General features: G+C 34.6%; 1 protein-coding gene across 3 annotated transcripts in view; it reads right to left on the reverse strand.

Moving 5' to 3' along the window:
* GLRA3 (glycine receptor alpha 3) overlaps positions 1 to 21,014 on the reverse strand; it is a 208,296-nt gene that overhangs the window by 22,754 nt on the left and 164,528 nt on the right. The window contains exons 8-10 of one of the 3 annotated variants that reach the window (XM_054554734.2): positions 18,815 to 18,958; positions 16,492 to 16,536; positions 3,689 to 3,796 (exon numbers count right to left, since the gene is read on the reverse strand). In XM_054554734.2, coding sequence (XP_054410709.1) covers positions 3,689 to 3,796; positions 16,492 to 16,536; positions 18,815 to 18,958 — 297 coding nt within the window. Of the gene's footprint in view, positions 1 to 3,293; positions 3,797 to 16,491; positions 16,537 to 18,814; positions 18,959 to 21,014 lie in introns of those variants that run through there. The other 2 variants (XM_002815301.5, XM_003776547.4) reach the window with 2 other exon arrangements.

Raw genomic sequence — 21,014 nt, forward strand, 5'->3', positions numbered from 1 at the left:
AATACTGCAAGTATTTTCGATTTCAATTTTGGCAAGTCTCTTGTATTCTCTCATGTCCATTTCCTGGAATGTGTACTTTATAGATGAAAGAAAAATTTAGCTGCCAGTATAATATTCAGTCCTCCCAAGTAACCAGCAGGTTGAAGTATGTTGTGTTGAGAAAAATAGAAAAGCATATTTTAAAAAGTGGAATAAAAAATGTTCAGAAAAAGGGATGTATAGTATGGAAGATACATCTAAATCTTTTTTCAAATATTATAACTACTTAAGTTGCACTGAGTGCTAAAGTAGTGAACAGCTTGCTCTCTTCTGTTAGTTAAACATTTAGATTATTCATTTTTTTTTTCTAAAATTTCCCTTACCTTCCATGAGATCCTGGGTATTCATAAACTAATACATGAATTCATGTCTTAGGGATATATAAATATATAAGCACTTATAATTCCAAATTAAGATAAAAGTTATTAGAATATATAAACAGAATAAGAATTCATTCTAGAATAAGATGAGCAGCCTGGATGATTCCCTAATATAGCCACTGAGAGTTGGATGGGCTCTCCAGTGCCATGGAGAAACTTTTGGAAGGGTTAGAGAAGTTTTAAACACCCTCAGCTTTCTTGCAAATACAGTCACTCTTGAATCTATTTAAAGTTGTAAAGTAAGTTCTAGAGCCTCATTATGGTTAAGTCCAATTCTAATGGTTGGGAAAGAAAGAAAAGGTTGGGCACATATATGCTAATGTATAAGATAGCCTATAAATTCATATGCTATGGAATCAAATATTTCAATGATTGAGATACAAATAATTCTTTTTAAGAAAATGATATAAACTGCATACACAAAAATCCCATATTTTCTAATGTGGCTATTTTAAAATACTTCAGAATATGCACATTGGAATTCCAATTTGTGTGTATAGTAGTTAACGTATATGCACACATTTTTAATTTCTTGCCATTAATAATTTTGTGGTTCGTTTAATTTAAAATATTCTGGTTGGGCACAGGGCTTATTGAGGCAAATATTATCTCAGTATGCTAATTGCAATGTAATTTTTCAGTTTTAAAAGGTCTATAAGAGTTCGTAGGAGGAGACACATTCCTTTAAACATATTGGATTCAGCCACATGTGCCTTGTCACTGTTGCCTTGTGAGTGAAAGCTGTTAAAGTATTTTCTTAGTGCAGTAAGACAGTGACAAATATAACAGGAAAGGAAAACTATGCCTAAGGAAAGTGTAATACTTTTGAGATAGATTTCTAATGTACCAACGTCCTTGTTGACAATATTGTCTCATGTTTGGTATTTTCACTTTCTAAGTTTCAGATTTAACAAAGACACATTTTTAATATTCTCAAATATGGAAACAAGTGATTTCTGTGAATTTCTTTTGGAAGTAAGCATGTTTGCATTCATTATATTTCTGTTTGCTCCTGGCAGAATTCACTTAAGCAATGTTGGGAAACTTTTGAAATAAGATGTGGAAAGTATAGAAAAACGTATTCAGGTATTTCAGAGACACATCGAGATGATGTAGTTTATAATTACCTCAAACTCTCCTGCTAATTCTCAAGGAATACAAATGACATATCTTGCTCTAATCTTTAGCACAAGAATATGTTTCCATGGTTTTGTTAAATACACACCAAATGAAGAAGCATATGTTTGATTTTCAGGTGCACAGTCCTCAACGTGGGTACATACAGAGTAACAAATTCTTTTGGTTGTGTCATTTGCACGTAATGCCAAACATGATATTATTTCCTTATAGTGTTGTTTTAAGTTACTTATAAAGGAGGGGAACTTGGTCTTTTACTAGCAAAAACTGCTTAACATTTACTATTTTTTAAAATGTTATTTTAAAAAATTACAATTGTATAAGCTGACGTGCCATAACATTGCAAAGGTTTTAGTTTTAAATGGTAGTTTTTGCTTTTAATTTGAGAGTGGTTGAAGGGTAGAAAATAGCATCTTGTTAAAGAACTGGCTTTTCTATTGTGCATCTGAGTTCATTGTTTTCTTAATCTTTAAAGTTTTCTCTGTGAATAATTTGGTGGACTGAGTTTGTGCATCTGACCAATAATTAAAATACCTAAAAAGCATTCCAAAGCTTTTCCAAGTACATTTATGGTAAAAATAGTTAAAAAAATAGCAAAACTGAAAAAGAGTCAGAGTCTGGTTCTGTTTACCAAGAACTCTATCATACATTTGCACCCAATTACACTGTAAAAAACAAATTACTAATGCTCTGTTGTTGTTGAAGTAATCCCATGGGGTCATTGAAAAATTTTATGTAAAAATTTCATTTAAAATTATTCGCATCTTGCGAATGGCTTAGATTTTGAAATCATTAATTCAGAAATAGAAAAAGAGTCCTCACTTTATAGAAATGACTTACTTATATCATTTAAAATTAAAACTTTCCCTCCTTATATTTGGAGATAGGAGTTGAGACCCATATAACATTGATGGGAAAATGGTTTTTATTAAAAAAATCTTTCATGAATCCATTTTGTTTTCATTGTATTCATTTTTATCAAAATGTAAATACTTTAATCCCATTGAATTTTAAAGTCACATTCTAAACTAAAATATAAAAGTCTTACTGAATTTTGTTCAGTTATATCAAATTATTAAACACAATCACATACAGTTAAGCAGCTATTAAAAGTCTAACAAAAACAAGGGTGCTGGCTTGAATTGTTCAATGTTTGGCAATAACTAAAAATACATAGCTATAACACTTATTTAAAAACAAAGTTGTTTTCCATATTTCCACCTTCTTTCCTAGAGATATAAAGTTTAAGAAAAGTAGATTGTGACCGTAATACGATCTCTTATGTTATTTGTTTTAAATTTGCACAGAGGAAAACTTAATATTCTAAACGATTAAATTTAGTATTCCAAACCATTAAAGTCTTTTAATGCTCTTATTTAAAAATTTTCAAAATTACATATGTTGGTTAAATAGTATTTATATGTACAATCCTCCATAAATATGAGTGAATGTCCCACTGTAACTAATTATTTTCCCATTTTGTAACTATACTATAAGGAAATAGTTTTAAATCTCAAACTATTGGTTTTTATTATCTTTATAATTTCCCCCTTTTCCTTTCATAAAATTTACTGTGCAAAATTTGCTTTTGTATGATTTAATAGCATTGAATTACAAATCAAGGAATTTCAAAGTAGTTTTCATGTCTACTATTATGAGATATTATATAACATATAAACACATTGGCAGTAAAGCTTCCTGTTACATGGTTTACTGTGAAAAAACAAATCACCTGGAATTAATATGAAATAGAATCCCCTAATAACTATTTCATATTCATTAAAAGAATCTCATCTTTCTCATGACTTTGCATAGCTAACCAAAATACAAACCTTTTCCATATGCCATTTTAATACAATGGTCATCATTTGTATACCACACGCACACATGTACACATACACACCTATGGCAGAGACACTTTCTTCTGAATTGACCATTTGCATTTGCATGCCCCCAGAGACTTAATCTTGCTGCTGATGAATATCCTCATGCCTAAGAATTTTATAGATAACCCAGTAGAAAATATTAAAAATCAAAAAAGCTAATGGGAAGCAGGCTCGGGAGATGGTGTCAATCTTCTTGGCCCGGTCGATAAAGACCTTCCTCATTTCATCAGGGCTTTTTGGCATTACCTGGACAGGGTGGTTGGGGCCCTTTGGAGTCATGCCGTCCTTTGCTTGTAGACATGGTCCCATTCCATAGGCTGTGAAGCTGAATCGGCTTTCCCTTACCTCATCATCCTGTCAAAGAAAAATGTGACAAGGCCCTTTAATGACAGAATAGAGCATGTATAACAGGCATCTCAGAATCATTACCAATTTTATCATGGTTAACAGTTACATTAATATAAGGAAATGATAACCGAAGCATATAAAGATGAATTGGTTTGTATTCCCTATTGAAGTTTTATTTATCCTGCTGCATTGTATAGATGTGCCTCTTAATAAATGTGAAATCCCAAAGGGTATGTTTTAATGGGAAAACTAAATTCTGATATTTTCTACATATTGCTTGAATATCTACATTAAAAAAACAAGATAAAATCTATTGTGTTATATATGTTCATAAACTAGATTTTTTTTTGCATTATTTGTTTAAATGGATAAATATATGATGTCGAAGGGGAATATACCAGGATCATTGACTGAATTTTTCTTTCTCATGGAGACAAACCTTTTAAAGCTTTTTATTTCAATTCGAAGTCAATTCCTCAGAAAATACAGTCTAGTTCAATAATACTGCTTGGTTTATGTTATTCTCCCTTTATGCCACTTTTCTGTTTTACACTAACCTTTTTGGAATACTTAGAAGATGGTCATGTATTCCAGTTTATATACGACTACCTTTCAGGCACATTGGTTTGGTTGAAATTGTGAATTATATCCGGCAGAAGTTTATTTCATGTTAAGAACATAAACTTTTCATAAATTTATTACTATGTTCTTCTAAAAAGTATCATTTCTTTTAAATGTGGCAAACTGAAGAGAATTTTCCATGTTTGTAAATGAAGGGACTTAAAGAAAAATTTAAATAAAAAATTATTTAATAATATATGATAAATGAAACATACTTGAGAGAAATATAATATTTAATAATGCAAATTATTAATAATTTACTTTAATACATTTATTTACAGTGTAATGGTAGCTGGCTACCAATGAGTAAGGGTTTATTTGACTACTAAATTGAAGGTCTAAAAGATGAGAAGACATTTAATAAAGTTGTTATATCTCTCCTATGATAATGCTTTTTCATAATAATATAAAAGATCAAATAATTGGCTTGAACTCTTGAAAATTATCGGCTGGGCACAGTGGCTCATGCCTGTAACCCCAGCACTTTGGGAAGCTGAGGCAGGTGGATCACAAGGTCAGGAGATCGAGACCATCTTGGACAATATGCTGAAACACCGTCTCTACTAAAAATACAAAAATTAGCTGGGTGTGGTGGTGCATGCCTGCAGTCCCAGCTACTCGGGAGGCTGAGGCAGGAGAATCGCTTGATCCCTGGAGGTGGAGATTGTGGTGAGCCGAGATTGCACCACTGCACTCCAGCCTGAGCGATAGAGTGAGACTCCGTCTCCAAAAAAAAAAAAAAAAAAAGAAAAGAAAATTATGTTGGTTCTGTGAAAGTAGCTCCTCAATGAATAATATATTATAAAATACGAAAGTGAAAAAAAAGAAGTTATTATGGTTTCTAAAAATGAGAAGATGACTAAAGTTGATGCAGTAAGGTATAAAATAGTTATTTTGGGAATTATGAAAGTAGCGTGATTCCACCTGCAAAACAAAAGTATATGATTATTGGAAAATATTTCAGCTGTAAGATGTATAAGCCATTGAATTTTGAGGACACAAGTTTGAAAGAAAAACTGACAGTCCAAACTACCTGAGAATACTGTTGTAAGCTTGCAAAAATTGAAAATCGATTTTCCACTATTCTTTAATAAGCATGTTCATTTAGACTACCATTTCTTTGGCGTCCATGAAAATTTTAATGCAAATTTATTATTTGCCTTAAAGTTTTCCATATCCTACAAATTAGAATTAAATTGTTCTTATGTAAGTGCTAAAATAGCATCCTTATAACTTAGAAAATCATGCTGTTGTTTGCATTTCTAAAGGAAAATGTAGGTTACCCAGGTAATTTGCACTATTTTGTGTAAAAATCACCTGAATTTTGAAGTATAAAATAGGCTTTTAAACTATAGCAACCTGTGTGTTAAAAAACATCTATCTCAAAGTAAGACAAAATATAACTTCTCACTGAGCATTTCCAATGAGGTGTTGACATGTTAATTGAAGCCGTTGAGAAATTCATTATCAAAATGCTCAGATATCAGGATTCTAGCTGATGTGCTTAGTAAAGCAGAATTCATTGACTACCTTTCTAATGATCTGTTCTGAATAACTTATTTTAAAATCTTTAGAGACCTTAGCTGCTCATCTCAAAACAAACATAATCTATTTAAAATTAACATATTAGTGAGCAACCGAATTTTTCTCAATTGTATCTTTCCATATAGCTGGGTGTGAGTAACGAGTTAAAGAGTTAACACCCAGCCTGGGCTGTTACAATAGTGCTGAGAGTGACCACTGATTCCTAAAGCATCATTTCCTTGAAAACAATAGAGGTAAGCTACAGGGGGAATTGGAGTCAGCCTTATTTACTGTGAGGGGCTGCACCTGCACTGGGGGAGCTGTGTATTGGCTTGAAGACCTTTGGCCCATGTGACTAGATGGTATGCAAGTGTGGTTTGGAGCAAAGGCTGTGATTCTCTGTGTGAAGGTGATCATATACACCCTGACTTTTGTCCACGGCAGCTGTACCTATGTGTCCTGGGTGATGAGGGGCAAAAGAAGCTCTTGAGAACCTGCTGAGTCTCCTGTGCGCGGCAGATGCTGGTGGCCTGATGGGTTTCCTGCCTCACATCCTCCTAGGAGGCTGAGTGAACATAACAGTTAGATTAAAGCCTATGGGTGTTCTGAGAGTCTGTATGACAATTGGAACCCCAAATCTCAGCAGTGGTGGACAGAAGCTGACCAGGCTTTCAGATCCTTTGAGACTCAATATGGCCAAATGTTCCAGGAGGGAGTTCTGAGGAGAATATGATGCTGATCCAACCTGGTTTTGAGGTAGCCAAAGTGCTACAGAAAATAACATGCTGAATCTTACTATTGGAACATGGATCGCACAGGTTTATCCCCTGTTGAATTGGCAGATGGATGATCGGTGAGATAAAACTGAGGGCAAAGTGGCTCAAGAGACAGTTAATTCCTTGTTTCCTATTAATTAATAATTTTGGGAGCTGGGGGCAGAGGCTTACGCCCATAGTCACAGAACTTTGGGAGGCTAAGGCAGGTGGATTGCTTGAGCGCAGGAGTTGGGGACCAGCCTGGCCAACATGCTGAAACCCCATCTCTACCAAAATTATGAAAAATTAGCCAGGTGTGGTGGTGGGCGCCTGTGGGCCCAGCTACTCTGGAGGCTGAGGTGGGAGGATTGCTTGAACTGGGAAGCAGAGGCTGCAGTAAGCTAAGATTGCGCCACTGCACTCCAACCTGGGTGACAGAGTGAGAGATCCCGTCTTAAGAAAAAAAAAAAAAACTCGTGGGACAAACTACTCAAGGGAAAGAGACACAGCCAGTAAAGCAGGCCGCTTCATGACCTGAGCTCAAGATGAAAACAAAAGCCCAGTTGGTACTTGGAAGGACACTGCACTTAATTTTAATTTTCCCTTCTGCAACTCCAGGCAAGTGACACTGCAACCTAGTGACTACAGTGCAGCCCTGTTCCATAAAAACATAATGTGAGCCACAAATAAAAGTCATGTGTGTGGTTTTAATTTTTACATTAACTACATTTAACAAGTTAAAGGAAACAGGTCAAAATAACTTCAGTTTGAAAAAAAATTAACTCATTATGTTCACAATACCTTTCAACACTTATTGAAGTAAAAATTGAGATAGTTTTCATTCTTTATTTCATACGAAGTCCTTGAAACCTGGCGTGTGTTTTGCATTCACAGCACGTCTCAATTCAGACTCTAAATTTCTAGTGCTCAATAACCACATGAGGCTGGTAGCTACCAAATTGGACAAAGCATAAAGAAGCTGGGTCACTTTGCTAAGAAGTGGTAGCAGTTCTCTAGGAAATCCATGCTTTCCTACATCTTTAGTTTAATTGACTAAGGAGCTAATAACAGATTTTTGGATGCAGTAGTGTGAAAAGTAATGTTTGGTGTGAATGCTAACCCCCAATCTGCTGCAGTGTTATCATTCAGGAATTACTGGCAGGTGTAATGTCAATGACTCTTTTGGAGTAGGTGAAGCCTGGGATGGTATAAATCTATGTTGAGGGCTGAGTGTGGCAGCTCACGCCTGTAATCTCAGCACTTTGGGAGGCCAAGGCAGGCAGATCACCTGAGGTCAGGAATTCGAGACCAGCCTGGCCAAGATGGCGAAACCCTATCTCTACTAAAAATACAAAAAAAAATTAGCCAGGCGTGGTGGTACATGCCTATAATCCCAGCTACTGGAGAGGCTGAGACAGGAGAATCACTTGAACCCAGGATGTAGAGGTTGCAGTGAGCCAAGATCACACCATTGCACTCCAGCCTGGGTGACAAGAGCAAAAACTCCATCTCAAAATCAATCAGTCGATCAATCAATCAATCAATCTCTGCTGAGAAGGACTGACTGATACTCTCACTGCTGTGAAATGTAACATCTCTACAGAAGAGTAGATATGTTAAGTATAGCAGCAAATCTGGGATGGCCATATGACGATCAGAAAGGAGCCTACCCAAACCATATCCCCCGACCAAAACTTAGGTAAGCACTGGATTAGGAGAGTCCTTAGGCATGTGGCCCTTATTCTGGGAAGGCAGGAGGGTATTTAGATTCATGGGTACATTAACTCTTGCAGCTGCTATACTGGGTTTTACCGATGAGAAGAAAATCTAGGCTGTTTAGAAGAAAGATCATGGCCAGAGGTACATCTATAAGCTCTCTTTAGGTGGCTGTTAAGACACAAAAAGAATACAGCAAAAATTGACAGGATTTCTGTGAACTATTTCCTGGCACATTATCGCCTGCTGGGAGCACGGAAATCTGTTCCAATTTTGGCAGCGGACTCCCCTAAGGAACCCTGTTCGATCTGTTCCTTTCAGCTCAGAAGTTAAATCCCATGGTGCCAATGGGGAATGGAAACAAAAGGCACTGACATAGGTTGCTAAATTTACTCCATCAGTTAAGGCAGCTGAAAGAAACAGACTGACTCGAAGGCCAGGATTCCTTGCCCAATTCTTAATGGGGCTCTATGGCTGTGCTATGGGTAAAGATGAATTGTCATGGGGTAGTGAACACAGCTTCTTGCAATTACCTGATGCCAAAGCAAAATATGTGGTAATATGCTGGGGAACAGGAAAGGAATATAAAGAGTCAAAGAGAAGCTGCTTGAGCAGGGAAGGAGGCAAAGGATCAGCTATAGTAGCAGTTATCACGGTCACACTAAAAACTGTAGGTAGGAAAAAAGAGAGTAAGATATACTCAGTAGGTGGCACTGCCTTTAACCAAATGTATGATTGGAAAGGATGTGATACATAAATGAAGGATCTTGGCATCTCTGGCTTGAGCCTAGTCCTGGGCAAGTCATTCCTTAGCCCAGTTTTAATTGGATGTAATAAAATGGGAGCCCTTAGAATTGCCTAAGTCTTCCTTTGTAGGAAGATTACAGGAACTCTTAGCTCTGATTAAGGGAATGGCACAGGGGTGGTAGTTTTGATTAATTCTCTCTAGAATAGCCTGTCTGGCCTATGATAAAGCTAGATGGATCCTACAGGCTGACTGCTGACTATTTAGGTTTAGTAAAGAAGTTTCCCAACAGCCTCCACCATGCTGGCTGGATGTGGTGAAAACTATTTAAGAGTTTTGGACGCAAAACTCTATCCGAGAGTTCAGGACAGAGATGGCTGGTTGGATTTGATAGACTTGACTAATGCTTTGTTTTTAGTCTCACTGGTAAAAAAAAAAAAAGTCAAACACAGCATGTCTTCATGTGAGGTGGACACAATTATAATCTTAGTGTCCATCCCTAAGGGAGCCTAAATTCTCCAGTATGTTGTCACAACCGGATAAGAAACAATTTGGTCCAGATCATTGTCAAAAGTAAGTTGTTTAATAAATGATAGTTTCCCTGATCAAGCAGAAAGTCAGGGAGAGTTTGGAAACTAGTGGCACCTGTGACTAGGTATGGCTGGCTAATTAATCCAGATAAGGTGCAAGGTCCAGCCCCATGAGTCCACTTACAAGGCATAACCTTGTCTGAGGACATTAGCTACAAGTCACAAACATTAAGGACAAACTGCTATTTCTTCTGCATTCCACTATTAAAAAAAAAAAGAAAGAAAAAACTTGTGGCACTGCTAAAATTTGGCAGGTACATTTTGGATTTCTGTTGGCCCCACTGTATAAAGTAACCAGACTGAATTTCAAAGGGAAACTAAAGCAGACTGTGAGAGATCTAAAGCATGCAGTAGCCAAGCTGGTCCCTCTGAGGTCTTAAAATTCACTGATTGTGCAAGTATCTGCTGCTAAAACACACATAGACTGGAGTTTCTGGAAAAAGCTCAACAGTGGCACTCTAAGGTGGCTGCTAGGATTCTAGACTAGAAGATCCTCTGACACTGTCAGCAGGTATAATCTACATGGATGACAGCTACTGGCATTCTCTTGAGTTCTGGTTAGAAAAAGCCCCCAAGACCAAAGGAATCTGAAGGGCATCAGTCTATATTTAGGCCTGAGATACCTGCCGTGTCATGGGTGATGTCAAAAAGGCATTCCAGTCTAAGTGCCCTGACAAAATTAAAATAGTGTATTCAAGACCAACTCAAGGGGAGTGACTCTGCTGAAGTGTATCATGTCCATGTAAAAAAACCCTATGTGACAATGGGCCAATGATGGACCCTGCAGCTGAGTACCCAGAATGGTCTGAACCTCATGACTCTCTTCCAATGGAGACAAAACAGACCATCTAGTTTACCAATGGAAAGTCCCATATGTGGTGAGAGCTTGTCCTGAGTATCAACAAGAGAAAACTTGTATGAAAATTGCTTTTGGCTTGAATCTTCCATGGACAAGCACTAACACATAGCTGTAGATGAAATACCTAGGGTTCTTGCCCTTGGCTTCTGGAGGATTCAGTGGCTTTTGCCTGAAATTGACAGATATTCCATCTTGGGTTTTGTTTACATTGTAACAAAAGCCATAGCTGAATATACTACTAAGGGCTTCGAACAAGGCATTTTTATATCAGCTTGGGCTTCTCAAATAGATCTCACTGAAAAAAGGAATACATTTTAGCCCAAAATGCACAACATGACCCAAGGGCACAGCATAGGAAGAGTATATCATATCCCATCTGCCCAGAGAGCAAAGGCTTAAACAGATATTGGAATGGCCAGTTAAAACATTTAATTATTAGAGATGAGATGACAAGGACATGGAAAGTCTGCATAGCCTTAATTTAGCTGCTTAACTCTATGATTCTTGGTTTCTTATTCCAGGAAAATATTTATTATACTACCTATCAGTTCTTTTAGGGTGAGAGAAAATATATAAACCACCAGACAAAGCACTCAAATTGCTGCTATTATATTATTCATATTTTGAGTGTAATATTACATTATTCTAGAAATTGCACAAAGCACAATAGGAAAGAATACTAATAACAACTTGAATCATTTTACTATTAGATGTTTTAAACTCAGAGTAACCAAACTAGCACTAAAATACTATGTAAAATAGGCCTACCCAGTCACCTGTTCTCCAGGTGGCCTTGCATTGTGCACTATTGCACTAAAAGGTTAACCAACAGCATAAAAGTAAAAAGATCATTCACCCCTCAAGTCCTCACTGTCTTATTGTTACAATACATGGGTTTTGCCATGTGACTGCTAGAATTCTTTGCAAATCTAATTTATGGAACCAAAGAGTCTTTGTGTTTTAAATGTGTTCCATGAAAGAGTGCCGATCATTTTGAATGTGCCCATGAGATGAGGCATGTGGAGTCATATCAGAGCCCTTTCAGAAACAGGATCTCAACTCTGTGGGAAGGAAAGGAACAGACTCCTGTACAGGGTCCTGTCTGCTCTCGCAGTAAGACAGGGGATGAGAGAGACCATGAGCCCCTGGACCTTAAAAATATCAAGGGATTTTTTTAATGACCTAAACAATAATTTTAAGCATGGATGAAGCTTTTCTATCAGCTTATTATTATTATTAGATTACTAAATTAGAAGAAGCACTGAAATATTTTATTACTAATTTCTCTGCTTTGCATTACCCAGTCATAATTATCCTGTGTTTATGTATGCTTACATGTACAGCGATATTCCTTATTATAATCAGCACTCAAATTTTTTGTGAGATAATTTTCTGGAAATAGCTTCAGCTTACATTCTCATGGATTACATGTCAAAAAAGCAAGGAATAAAAAATAAGTCTAGAACTTTTGACTCAGAGACGTTATGTGTTAGCCAATATTTAGTGGTTATAAAACTAAGGCCCTTGACAACATAAAATATAGGAAGTGGGCAAAATCGCTGATTAAAAAGTTAAAGAAGTAGTTTAGTTTACCCACAAGTAAACCTTCTTACTATGTTTCAAGGAAGTTAGAATGGCAGGCAATGAAGAATGGAGACAACCATTTAGCTACTGCACAATTCTTTTTACAGGAATATCATTGTTCTGTAAATTTAAAACTGACATAAAAAAACATTTCAGTCATTATGCTTCTATATCATACTGTGAGACTTTGTATGTCTCTTTTCATTTTATTTCATTTATTATACCAAGCACTGATTCATATAAAATGCAAGTTATAACTAGAAATATTAGAGACAGACAGAAAATAGAAGGGTGCATACAGTCATTGAATAAAATTGCTTCATCTCTGTCACCAAACATGATACTGTATATTAACACGTGTGAGGCAAGGACTAATTTTGTGTCTTCTTCTCAGTCCTCAAAATTGACCAGAAAAAAGAAAACTTATGTGGATGTGAGAGTGATGAAGGCATGAATATTGCCATTGAGTGTCAACAAAACATTAAGCATCTAGAACAGCATGAAGTATTGATTATGTGAATTGCTGTAAGATATAACAGCATTACACACGTAATTTGCATCTTAATGTTTCTCCCTTAGTAGGTACCTTTGGGGCAATATTTATACAATTAAAATATTAAATAGATTATTCCAAATGTCTTTTTGCTAAATACTTTTTTGTAACTTTATTACCAAATGGGAATGTAAAAAAGGAAGGAAAATTAAATTGTTATTAATTTCTATGTATATGGTTTCAAAATGTGTAGATTATTTTAAATTGCTAATAAACAGCAATGACTTATTTTGTTGGGAAAAATCATTGTCCTTTGAGAATATTAAGAACAGATGAAAAATGTGAATGAATTAAAATTGTTTTTCTAAAATGTCTGTCTGAAATAAAATATTCAGTTTCATATAGCTACACACATTTTTATATCATTTATAAATGGAAGGTCTAAAATAATGCAATTATAGATGAGGTTTAAAAAATACTTTGTTGTTGTAAGTCAATCGTTAATATAAAATTATTTGAAATTTCACTCCAAGAGAACGCTGCATTTATTATAGATGACATCTGAATTAGCTATTAATTAGCCAAGTATACACTTGGCATATTAAACTTAGATTCAGAAATAGTTTGGAGATTGATAAATGGTAAAATGTAAATTTAAAAAGGTGAATGTTTTAGATGAAATATTATAGAGGACAGATAAGAAATCAATGGAATGATTTATTTAAATATCTATACATCTATATCTAGCATAATATGTTAGATTCACTTACTGCCAACTTATAATTATGGAGTGACATAGGGTATTACAATAGACATCATAAGTTAAAAAGCAGCATTTCTATTTTAATTAACATTGAGATGGAAGTCACCAAAATGCATGTAAATTTGAACAGAGATTATATTATTTTATTAAATATTATTTTCCTGAACAGATTTTCAGAGAATATAGCCATAAGAAATAGCTGCGTTTAACATAAACTAAATATCTAAATATTTGTTTACAGGGAATAATTAAAGTCTTACAATTTTTGTCTTATTTGAGAGGATGCGATTTCAACTCCTGATAGTAGAGTCATTCAAACAGAATTTTGTTTGAATCTAAGTTATTGGGAAATAACTTTTCTTCGGGTATGCATGAAAGACATTTGTAGGAAACACTTTATCTATTTAAAGAACACCTTAGCTCTAGAATAGCATAAGCTGACCTGGAATGGAAAGATTATTGAATAATTAGTGTATATGGATGCCATATGGCTTTCAACCGTGAATCCTTCTCACTTTCATCAGAATAGCATATATGTACGTTTGTGTTTATCCTTAGACTATAGACTTGACAAATGCACAGGGCAGAAAAATCAATTATTTATTATCCTTAGAAGCTATCTTGAATTATTTTTAAAGTAGGACAGCATATAAAAACATAAGCAAATAAAATAAAGTTTGTGTACAGGTGGTCAAAATGCAGTCAATGATATCTTTTTCAAAAGATAACATAGCAAAACATAAACCTGGTCAGGATTTCTTAAATCTAGAACTAATGATACATTCCTATTTCATTTGCATATATAAATAATAATTAATAAATAATCATCAGTAGGGAAACAGGCACTAGAATACTATGTGCATATGTTTTCTTGCAGCAAACCATTGCACTATTCCATTGCATTGTGGAGGAAGCTACATGAAATGCACTAAAGCAATCCCATTTCATCCATATCTCCAACAAATAACATGTTCGGAAATACCTTGGCATATCTTTTCAAGCCTCCAGGACTAAAGTAATGATATCATACATGGGAATAGCGACTCTAACCAAAATACTTCCATATCATGCATACAGACACACACACGCACACACACACAGCACTGGAGATAGCATCCATGACATGGTGCAGTGCGTAATCAGCACACAGCAGGCTGGGACAGTGTGGGGTGGGGAAATTTGGATACAAGAGCAAACTTGTGTTCTTTCACAATAGACGCAGGATTCTCTGGTACCTTCACAGAGGAAAAAGTAATTTTAAAAAAGCGGTATACAATGCCTAAGCCAATGCTGAGCCTAGTTAAAACTTTCCTAGGAATAATAATTGCATTAATGTAAGGTCCCCTGTTGTGACAAACTTTCTACAGTGAGACTATTTTATTTACTTTGCCTGTTCTGCCAAATTAGAGTACTGAAGAAAATTCATGTAAACCAGTACTCATGACAATAAAGGGCATAGTACCAACATTGAGACTCATTTTGATTCTGTTTATTTCAAAATTTAGATTACTTAGACTGTTTCTAAGCGAAATACATAGTTTTAAATGACAAATTTGATCAGCCCAGAGCATTGTTAGTTTAGAGAGATAGTTTTCAAAAAGTCAAAGAATCAACCACCCCCAAATTTGCCCAATGTTTGAAATATTTTAAAAACAAATGGGATGTATAAACTTTCTGATGAATATATCTGTGTTATATTATGTTTCTTCTATAAAAATAAGAATTTATTGACTTTCCATAAGATAAGCCTGTTTTTGCATTATAAACAGTAATATTTAATTAAATAGATACCTTAAAGTAATATTTAATTAAACAGATACCTTTCACTCTATAGTTTCTATAAACATTAACTGTTTAGCTACTGGAGATATAATTATGTTGGTCTCCCAAAGAAAGATTAGAGAGTCTGCTGTATAGTCTAATACCTACTTGTATCTATAAATATATATTGCAAACACTATATCTAATTACGTAATTTCCATGCAATGAAAAATTTACAGTTAAGATAATCAAGTAAAAGCAAGTGGATCATGTGAAATTATCTTTCAGGGATGAAAAACAAAGGGAGAATTGGGATGCTGGGAAATAAGATGTAAATTTTAGTAGCAAATGACAATTGCTGAGAGATTACATATTATAAGAGAACTTAGCAAGTACTTTAAAATAATACCAGGTCTAGAAAATCTGTTATGAAGTTGAGATTACTGCAAGAATTATTTAACATTATGTCTCTTGCAGAGATGCTTACCTGCAGTGTACAATAGAATCATCTGGGGAGCTACTTTTAAATATAGTTTACCCCAGAAGTTAAGTTTAGTAGACAGAACTATTTGTGTGTGACTTCTCAGGCTAAATTCTTGGCTTCAATAGATTTCTATTTAATTATTGCATACTATATTATGAACCCCCAAGTTAAACCACGTATGGACCCAAACTATCTATTTTAGATTGCTTTCCTAATATTTAGTCATTATACTTGGACATGTGTCTTTGTGACCTCTTTTTATTTGATAATTTCAAAGGATGCTGCTATCAAAACTAAACTGTTCACTTGCTATAAGTAATCTCAACATATTTTAACATTTAGAATGGATTCTAAAGATACACAGAAGGCACAAAGCATTTTGTTGCCTTATTTTGAGGTCTGTTGTGCAGCTGCTTTTAGAATTTGTTTGTATAAATAAATTTTCCATTTATTTTCAACTAATTTTGTACAAGTATCTGAGTGTTTCTTCTATGGTGATTATTACAAGATATATGTGATATCTCTCTTTAACATATATTTTTAAATCATTTTGACCAATCAAATAGCTCTGTTAATAAAATGAAGGGTAATATTTAAATATCCTTTTATTGATGAGATAAGACAAGAATAAAGTTTTTAGAAAAAGAAAATACCCTTCTTAGCTGAAGGGGGATGATGTTTGCTCAACTTTCAATACAAAAGGGGCTGTGTTTCCCCACCAAACACTGCCTTGGTAGTGCAGAATATGCTGTCTGCTTTTTACTGATGACCACATTCCTCTATTTAGAGTTAAGAAAGTCAATTACCATATCTGAGAAACGGTAAAACTTCTCCAATGCAAAAGCTTCTGTCTGTGGGAAGGTAAAGTGGACCAAGAGGAATTGAGAAACCAGAGAATCAATTCATATATGATTAAATATAATTACACAATTGGTTGTAATTATATATACCATTTGAACAGACATATGTAGCAATTAATAGATTTTCACATATGCAAAGTATCTACCCCAACATATAAACTGAACTTAAAAAAAACTCTCTTCTTCATTAAATCATAATTATGTTTAATTACATTTGCCCCCTGAATATATCAAGCAGTTATCAGAAAATAATAAGATATGATTGTTTTTGCATTTCTGCATTTTCCCAGCATACCAATCACTGGAGAAAATGAATGTTTCCCTCTTTCTATGAGCTAAAGAGGAAGGAGCATCAAATATTTTAATTTCACTTTTACATGTGGTAAAACTGAGTAAAGAGGCACTCTGGTAAAAATAATTTTTTAAAAGAAGGACCCAGAATTGAGCATCTAAACTTGTCGTCTAATACTTTTTCTACTGGATATTTTGATTATTGGATGTGTGGTGGATGTAGGATATGTCTGAGCTTTCACAGTTTACCCATTTGGACACCGGATGCACAATACTTATCTTTTCTAGAATTTACAGGACATGCTTGATACATTCTAAATTGTATAAGGAGAAGGAAAAATGTAAAGAAATGGAAAATCAAAATGACAAAAAGCAAATCAAAATGATAGGGAACATGCATATTGCTTTACTTCTAATTAATGATACTAGAAGGGAAAGTGGTCTTTATCAGTTACTAATAACAAAGAAAGACCAGAGCGTCATCCCTGTGATACAGCATTTGTACTGTCATTGTTGTTCAACTGGTGCCAGTTATCATGAAAGAAAAGATGAGAAAGTAGGAGGTGGAGAGGGAGAGAGAAGAGGAAGAAAAAGAGATAAAGGCAGAATGAGGAGAAATGAGAAATGTGAGAGATCAGTAGACCACGGTGAGGTGAGGGAAGAAGATAAAGTTAATCTCCCCATCACGATATGTTTCAGTGTACAAAAGATATGCTTCTGTTTTCATAAAAATTTAATTAAATGCAAGTCTTAGCATGTTTTTTGTTCATGTATTACTAAATCTCCCGATGCTGAATGCTGATGTTCTTTCCACGCTGCTGTTAATTTTGTGTTTATTGGAGCAGTGATGCTTTTGGGAAGGCCAATTAGAAATGATAAGTGAAGTTACTGCTTTAGAATATGTTTAATACTAAGTAGACTCAAGCACTGAGAGGTCAAAGCTTAGTGCTTTTTAAAGAAGTTCAATAAATACATAAATTGTAGTATGATTTATAAACTATAAAGAATCCTTAAAAAATTGAAACCTTTAAATACTTAAAAATGCACACTATGTGAACTAGACTATTATCATTAAGGTTTATCTTTTGACTTAAATATGCCAGGATATTGGATCCTTGCCACAATTACACAAAACTTTGACATTATTGTCCATTGCTTTAAAAGACCATTTGCTTTTAAAATATCTGTTGGCACATTCACATTAGAAGTAAATGCATGGATCTGCGGTTGATAGAGGCTCTCTCTTATAGAAAAAGAAAGGGGATTGGTCAAAACCACGTGCATGTCAAGGAAGATGCCATTACAGTTCTGCATAGAGGAAAAACTTCATTTAGGGCGTCCAAATCCAATTAGGGGTTTACTTCTGCAACTTTCTATGGTCTCTTCATGATGTTCTAAGTTTCCTCCTGGTTTCATCATTTATCAGATAGTAGCCAGGCAACAATAGCACTTTATTGTGTTTCCCACAGGGTTTCAAAAGAAATGTCTTTAGCTCATGAAAATACGCATCAAGAAGAGATCACAGAGATCTGCATGTATTTATCATCATGGTATTAGTAAATAAGTAATATTTGATGGAAATAATGAAATGAATTAGCTCTGACAAAGGAACTTTAATAATTACATTTGATGACTTACATCAAGTGAAACCATTAGAAATGCTCTAACATTGCAAGTAAGAAATGACATAATTCATTAATTAAAATTTAAAGAGTGTCGTTCCAGGAAGCACATTAAAAATAACTTGATATAGGTCCCATGTCATCAGATATGGTCTTTAAAGTAGAGCTAGGTGTCATCATTTTCTCCCTAAAGCTATTTTTGACATTTTTAGTTTGGATTGGAAAAAAACGAAATGAATATTATATCATTTCATCCCCAGTCCCAATTGCCTCTCTTTTCATCTCTATTAAATACAACAAATTCACTTTCCAGTGAAAACTGGATTCTGCCAAACCCAATACATGTAATCACTTACCTTATTCTTTCTCTTTCGTCGAAATCTCAGAAGTTCTTTGTGTTGTCTTGATACAAAATTTACAGCTGCATACTCCAGAAGTGCTGAAAACACAAAAAGGAGGCATACTGCCATCCAAATATCAATAGCTTTGACATATGAAACCTAGCCAAGAGAGAAAGAGAGAGCAAGCAAATTCACTTATATTGTTACTTCCTTTGAGAACAAAACTGAGTTTTTTTATTCTGAATTATGTAATTTATATATAAGTTTTCAAAAATAAAGAAAAAGACAATTTTTTCTTGAAGTTTTCATAGTTATTTTTGTAAATTTTATGTGTTAGTTATGAGTATTTTGTTAATTTTTTTCAAATTTTGGCAATAGCCCAAACACGATGAAAGAAAACATAAGATGAAATATAATTTTACCTTCCGAACAGTATAGTGCTTGAAAAGTATGAACATTGAAATATAGATAATGCTGTTGGCTTTTTAGTTCCATATTTTCATAAATCTTTTTAAAAATTTAAAATTGTATTTATTAATTCTGTTAAGATATTTTTCTTTCATTGCATTTATAAATAATATATGGTTATTTGCTATCTATTTTGAAATATTTTTGACTTTTATAAAGACATGTTATAAGAATAGTGCAAAGAGGTCAGGCTCAGTGGCTCACGCCTGTAATCCTAGAACTTTGGTATGCCAAGGCGGGCAGATCACCTGAGGTCAAGAGTTTGAGACCAGCCTAGCCAACACTGTGAAACTCCATCTGTTTTAAAAATACAAAAATTAGCCGGGTGTGGGGTCGGGCGCCTATAATCCCAGCTACTTGGGAGGCTGAGGCAGGAGAATCGCTTGAACCCAGGGGGCAGACGTTGCAGTGAGCCAAGATCACGCCACTTCACTCCAGCCAGAGCGAGAGTAGAATTCCATCTCAAAAAAAAAAAAAAAATAGTAATAACGACTATCAGCTTCTCCAGTTGTTAATATTTAACTACATTTATTGTTGTGTGTGTGTGTGTATATATATTATTGTATATTATTGTGTGTATATATATACACACATATATATATACACATATATATATTCCCTCAAACTATCTGAGTGTAATTTCTAGACATAACACCATACACTCAACAAAATCAAAAATTTAACATTTATAACATTGATAAAATCCTACCACCTAATCCTTAAATGCCTCCCATTTCACCAATTGTCTCAAGAATGCCCTTTTTAATTTAAAAAACAAACTTTTTTTGTTATTTGTTTTCCAGCCCAGGATTTAATCCAGGATCATGTGCTGCATTTTGTTGTCATATCTCTTTAGTTTTCAGTGTGGGACTTTATCTCTCTCTTTGCTTTTTTGTGGCATTGTTACTTTTGATGAGTACAGGCCAGTTATTTTCTAAAGGTTGCCTGATGTTTCCTCATTTACATTCAGATGATGGATTTTTAGTAGGAATTCCTAACCAGTGATTCCCTGTTCTCCACAGTGCATCATATCAGGAGGGACACAATGTTGATCAATTGATGAAGGTAATGTTTGCTAGGTTGCTTTATTATAAAATTGCTAATCTTCCCATGCATGGAATATTTTGAAGCTATACAAGTATTCTGTTACTCTTGAAATCTTCACACACTAGATTTAACATTCGTTGATGATTTTTGCCTGAAGCAATTATTACAATGATGGTTACTCAGTGGTGATTTTCTAATTTCCTTATTCATCTACATTTATCAATTAGCATTCTACTGAAAGAAAAATTCCTGTCTTCTACATTTATCTGTTTATTCATTTGTTTATTTATATGTGTATAAACTTATGGATAACTATTTCCTTCCAAGTGATGTAATACATTAACATCATTATTTATTTTGATGCTCACATTATTCCGGATTGGGCCATTAGATGTTAGCACATATATCCGTTTGACAAGTCGCCCTCATTATTTGAGCATTTCCTCACTTTCTGGCAGAAGATACTCCAGATTCATCTTGTACTTTTCCTGTTCTTGTCTTTGAGTCAGCCCTTTCTCTCAGGAACTCTTCTGTAGTGAAGAGTGGTTTTTAGAAACCAAGATCTGGGCACTGGGCGTACTCACATCTCCCTAAGTGGTATCGTTTCTAGGCTTTCATAGTGGACAGAGCTAGCAATCACACACACACACACATATTCACACACACACATAAAATGTAGCACCTGTGTAAATTTCTGTAT

Source organism: Pongo abelii, chromosome 3 (assembly GCF_028885655.2).
Source record: "Pongo abelii isolate AG06213 chromosome 3, NHGRI_mPonAbe1-v2.0_pri, whole genome shotgun sequence".
Lineage (NCBI taxonomy): Eukaryota > Metazoa > Chordata > Mammalia > Primates > Hominidae > Pongo > Pongo abelii.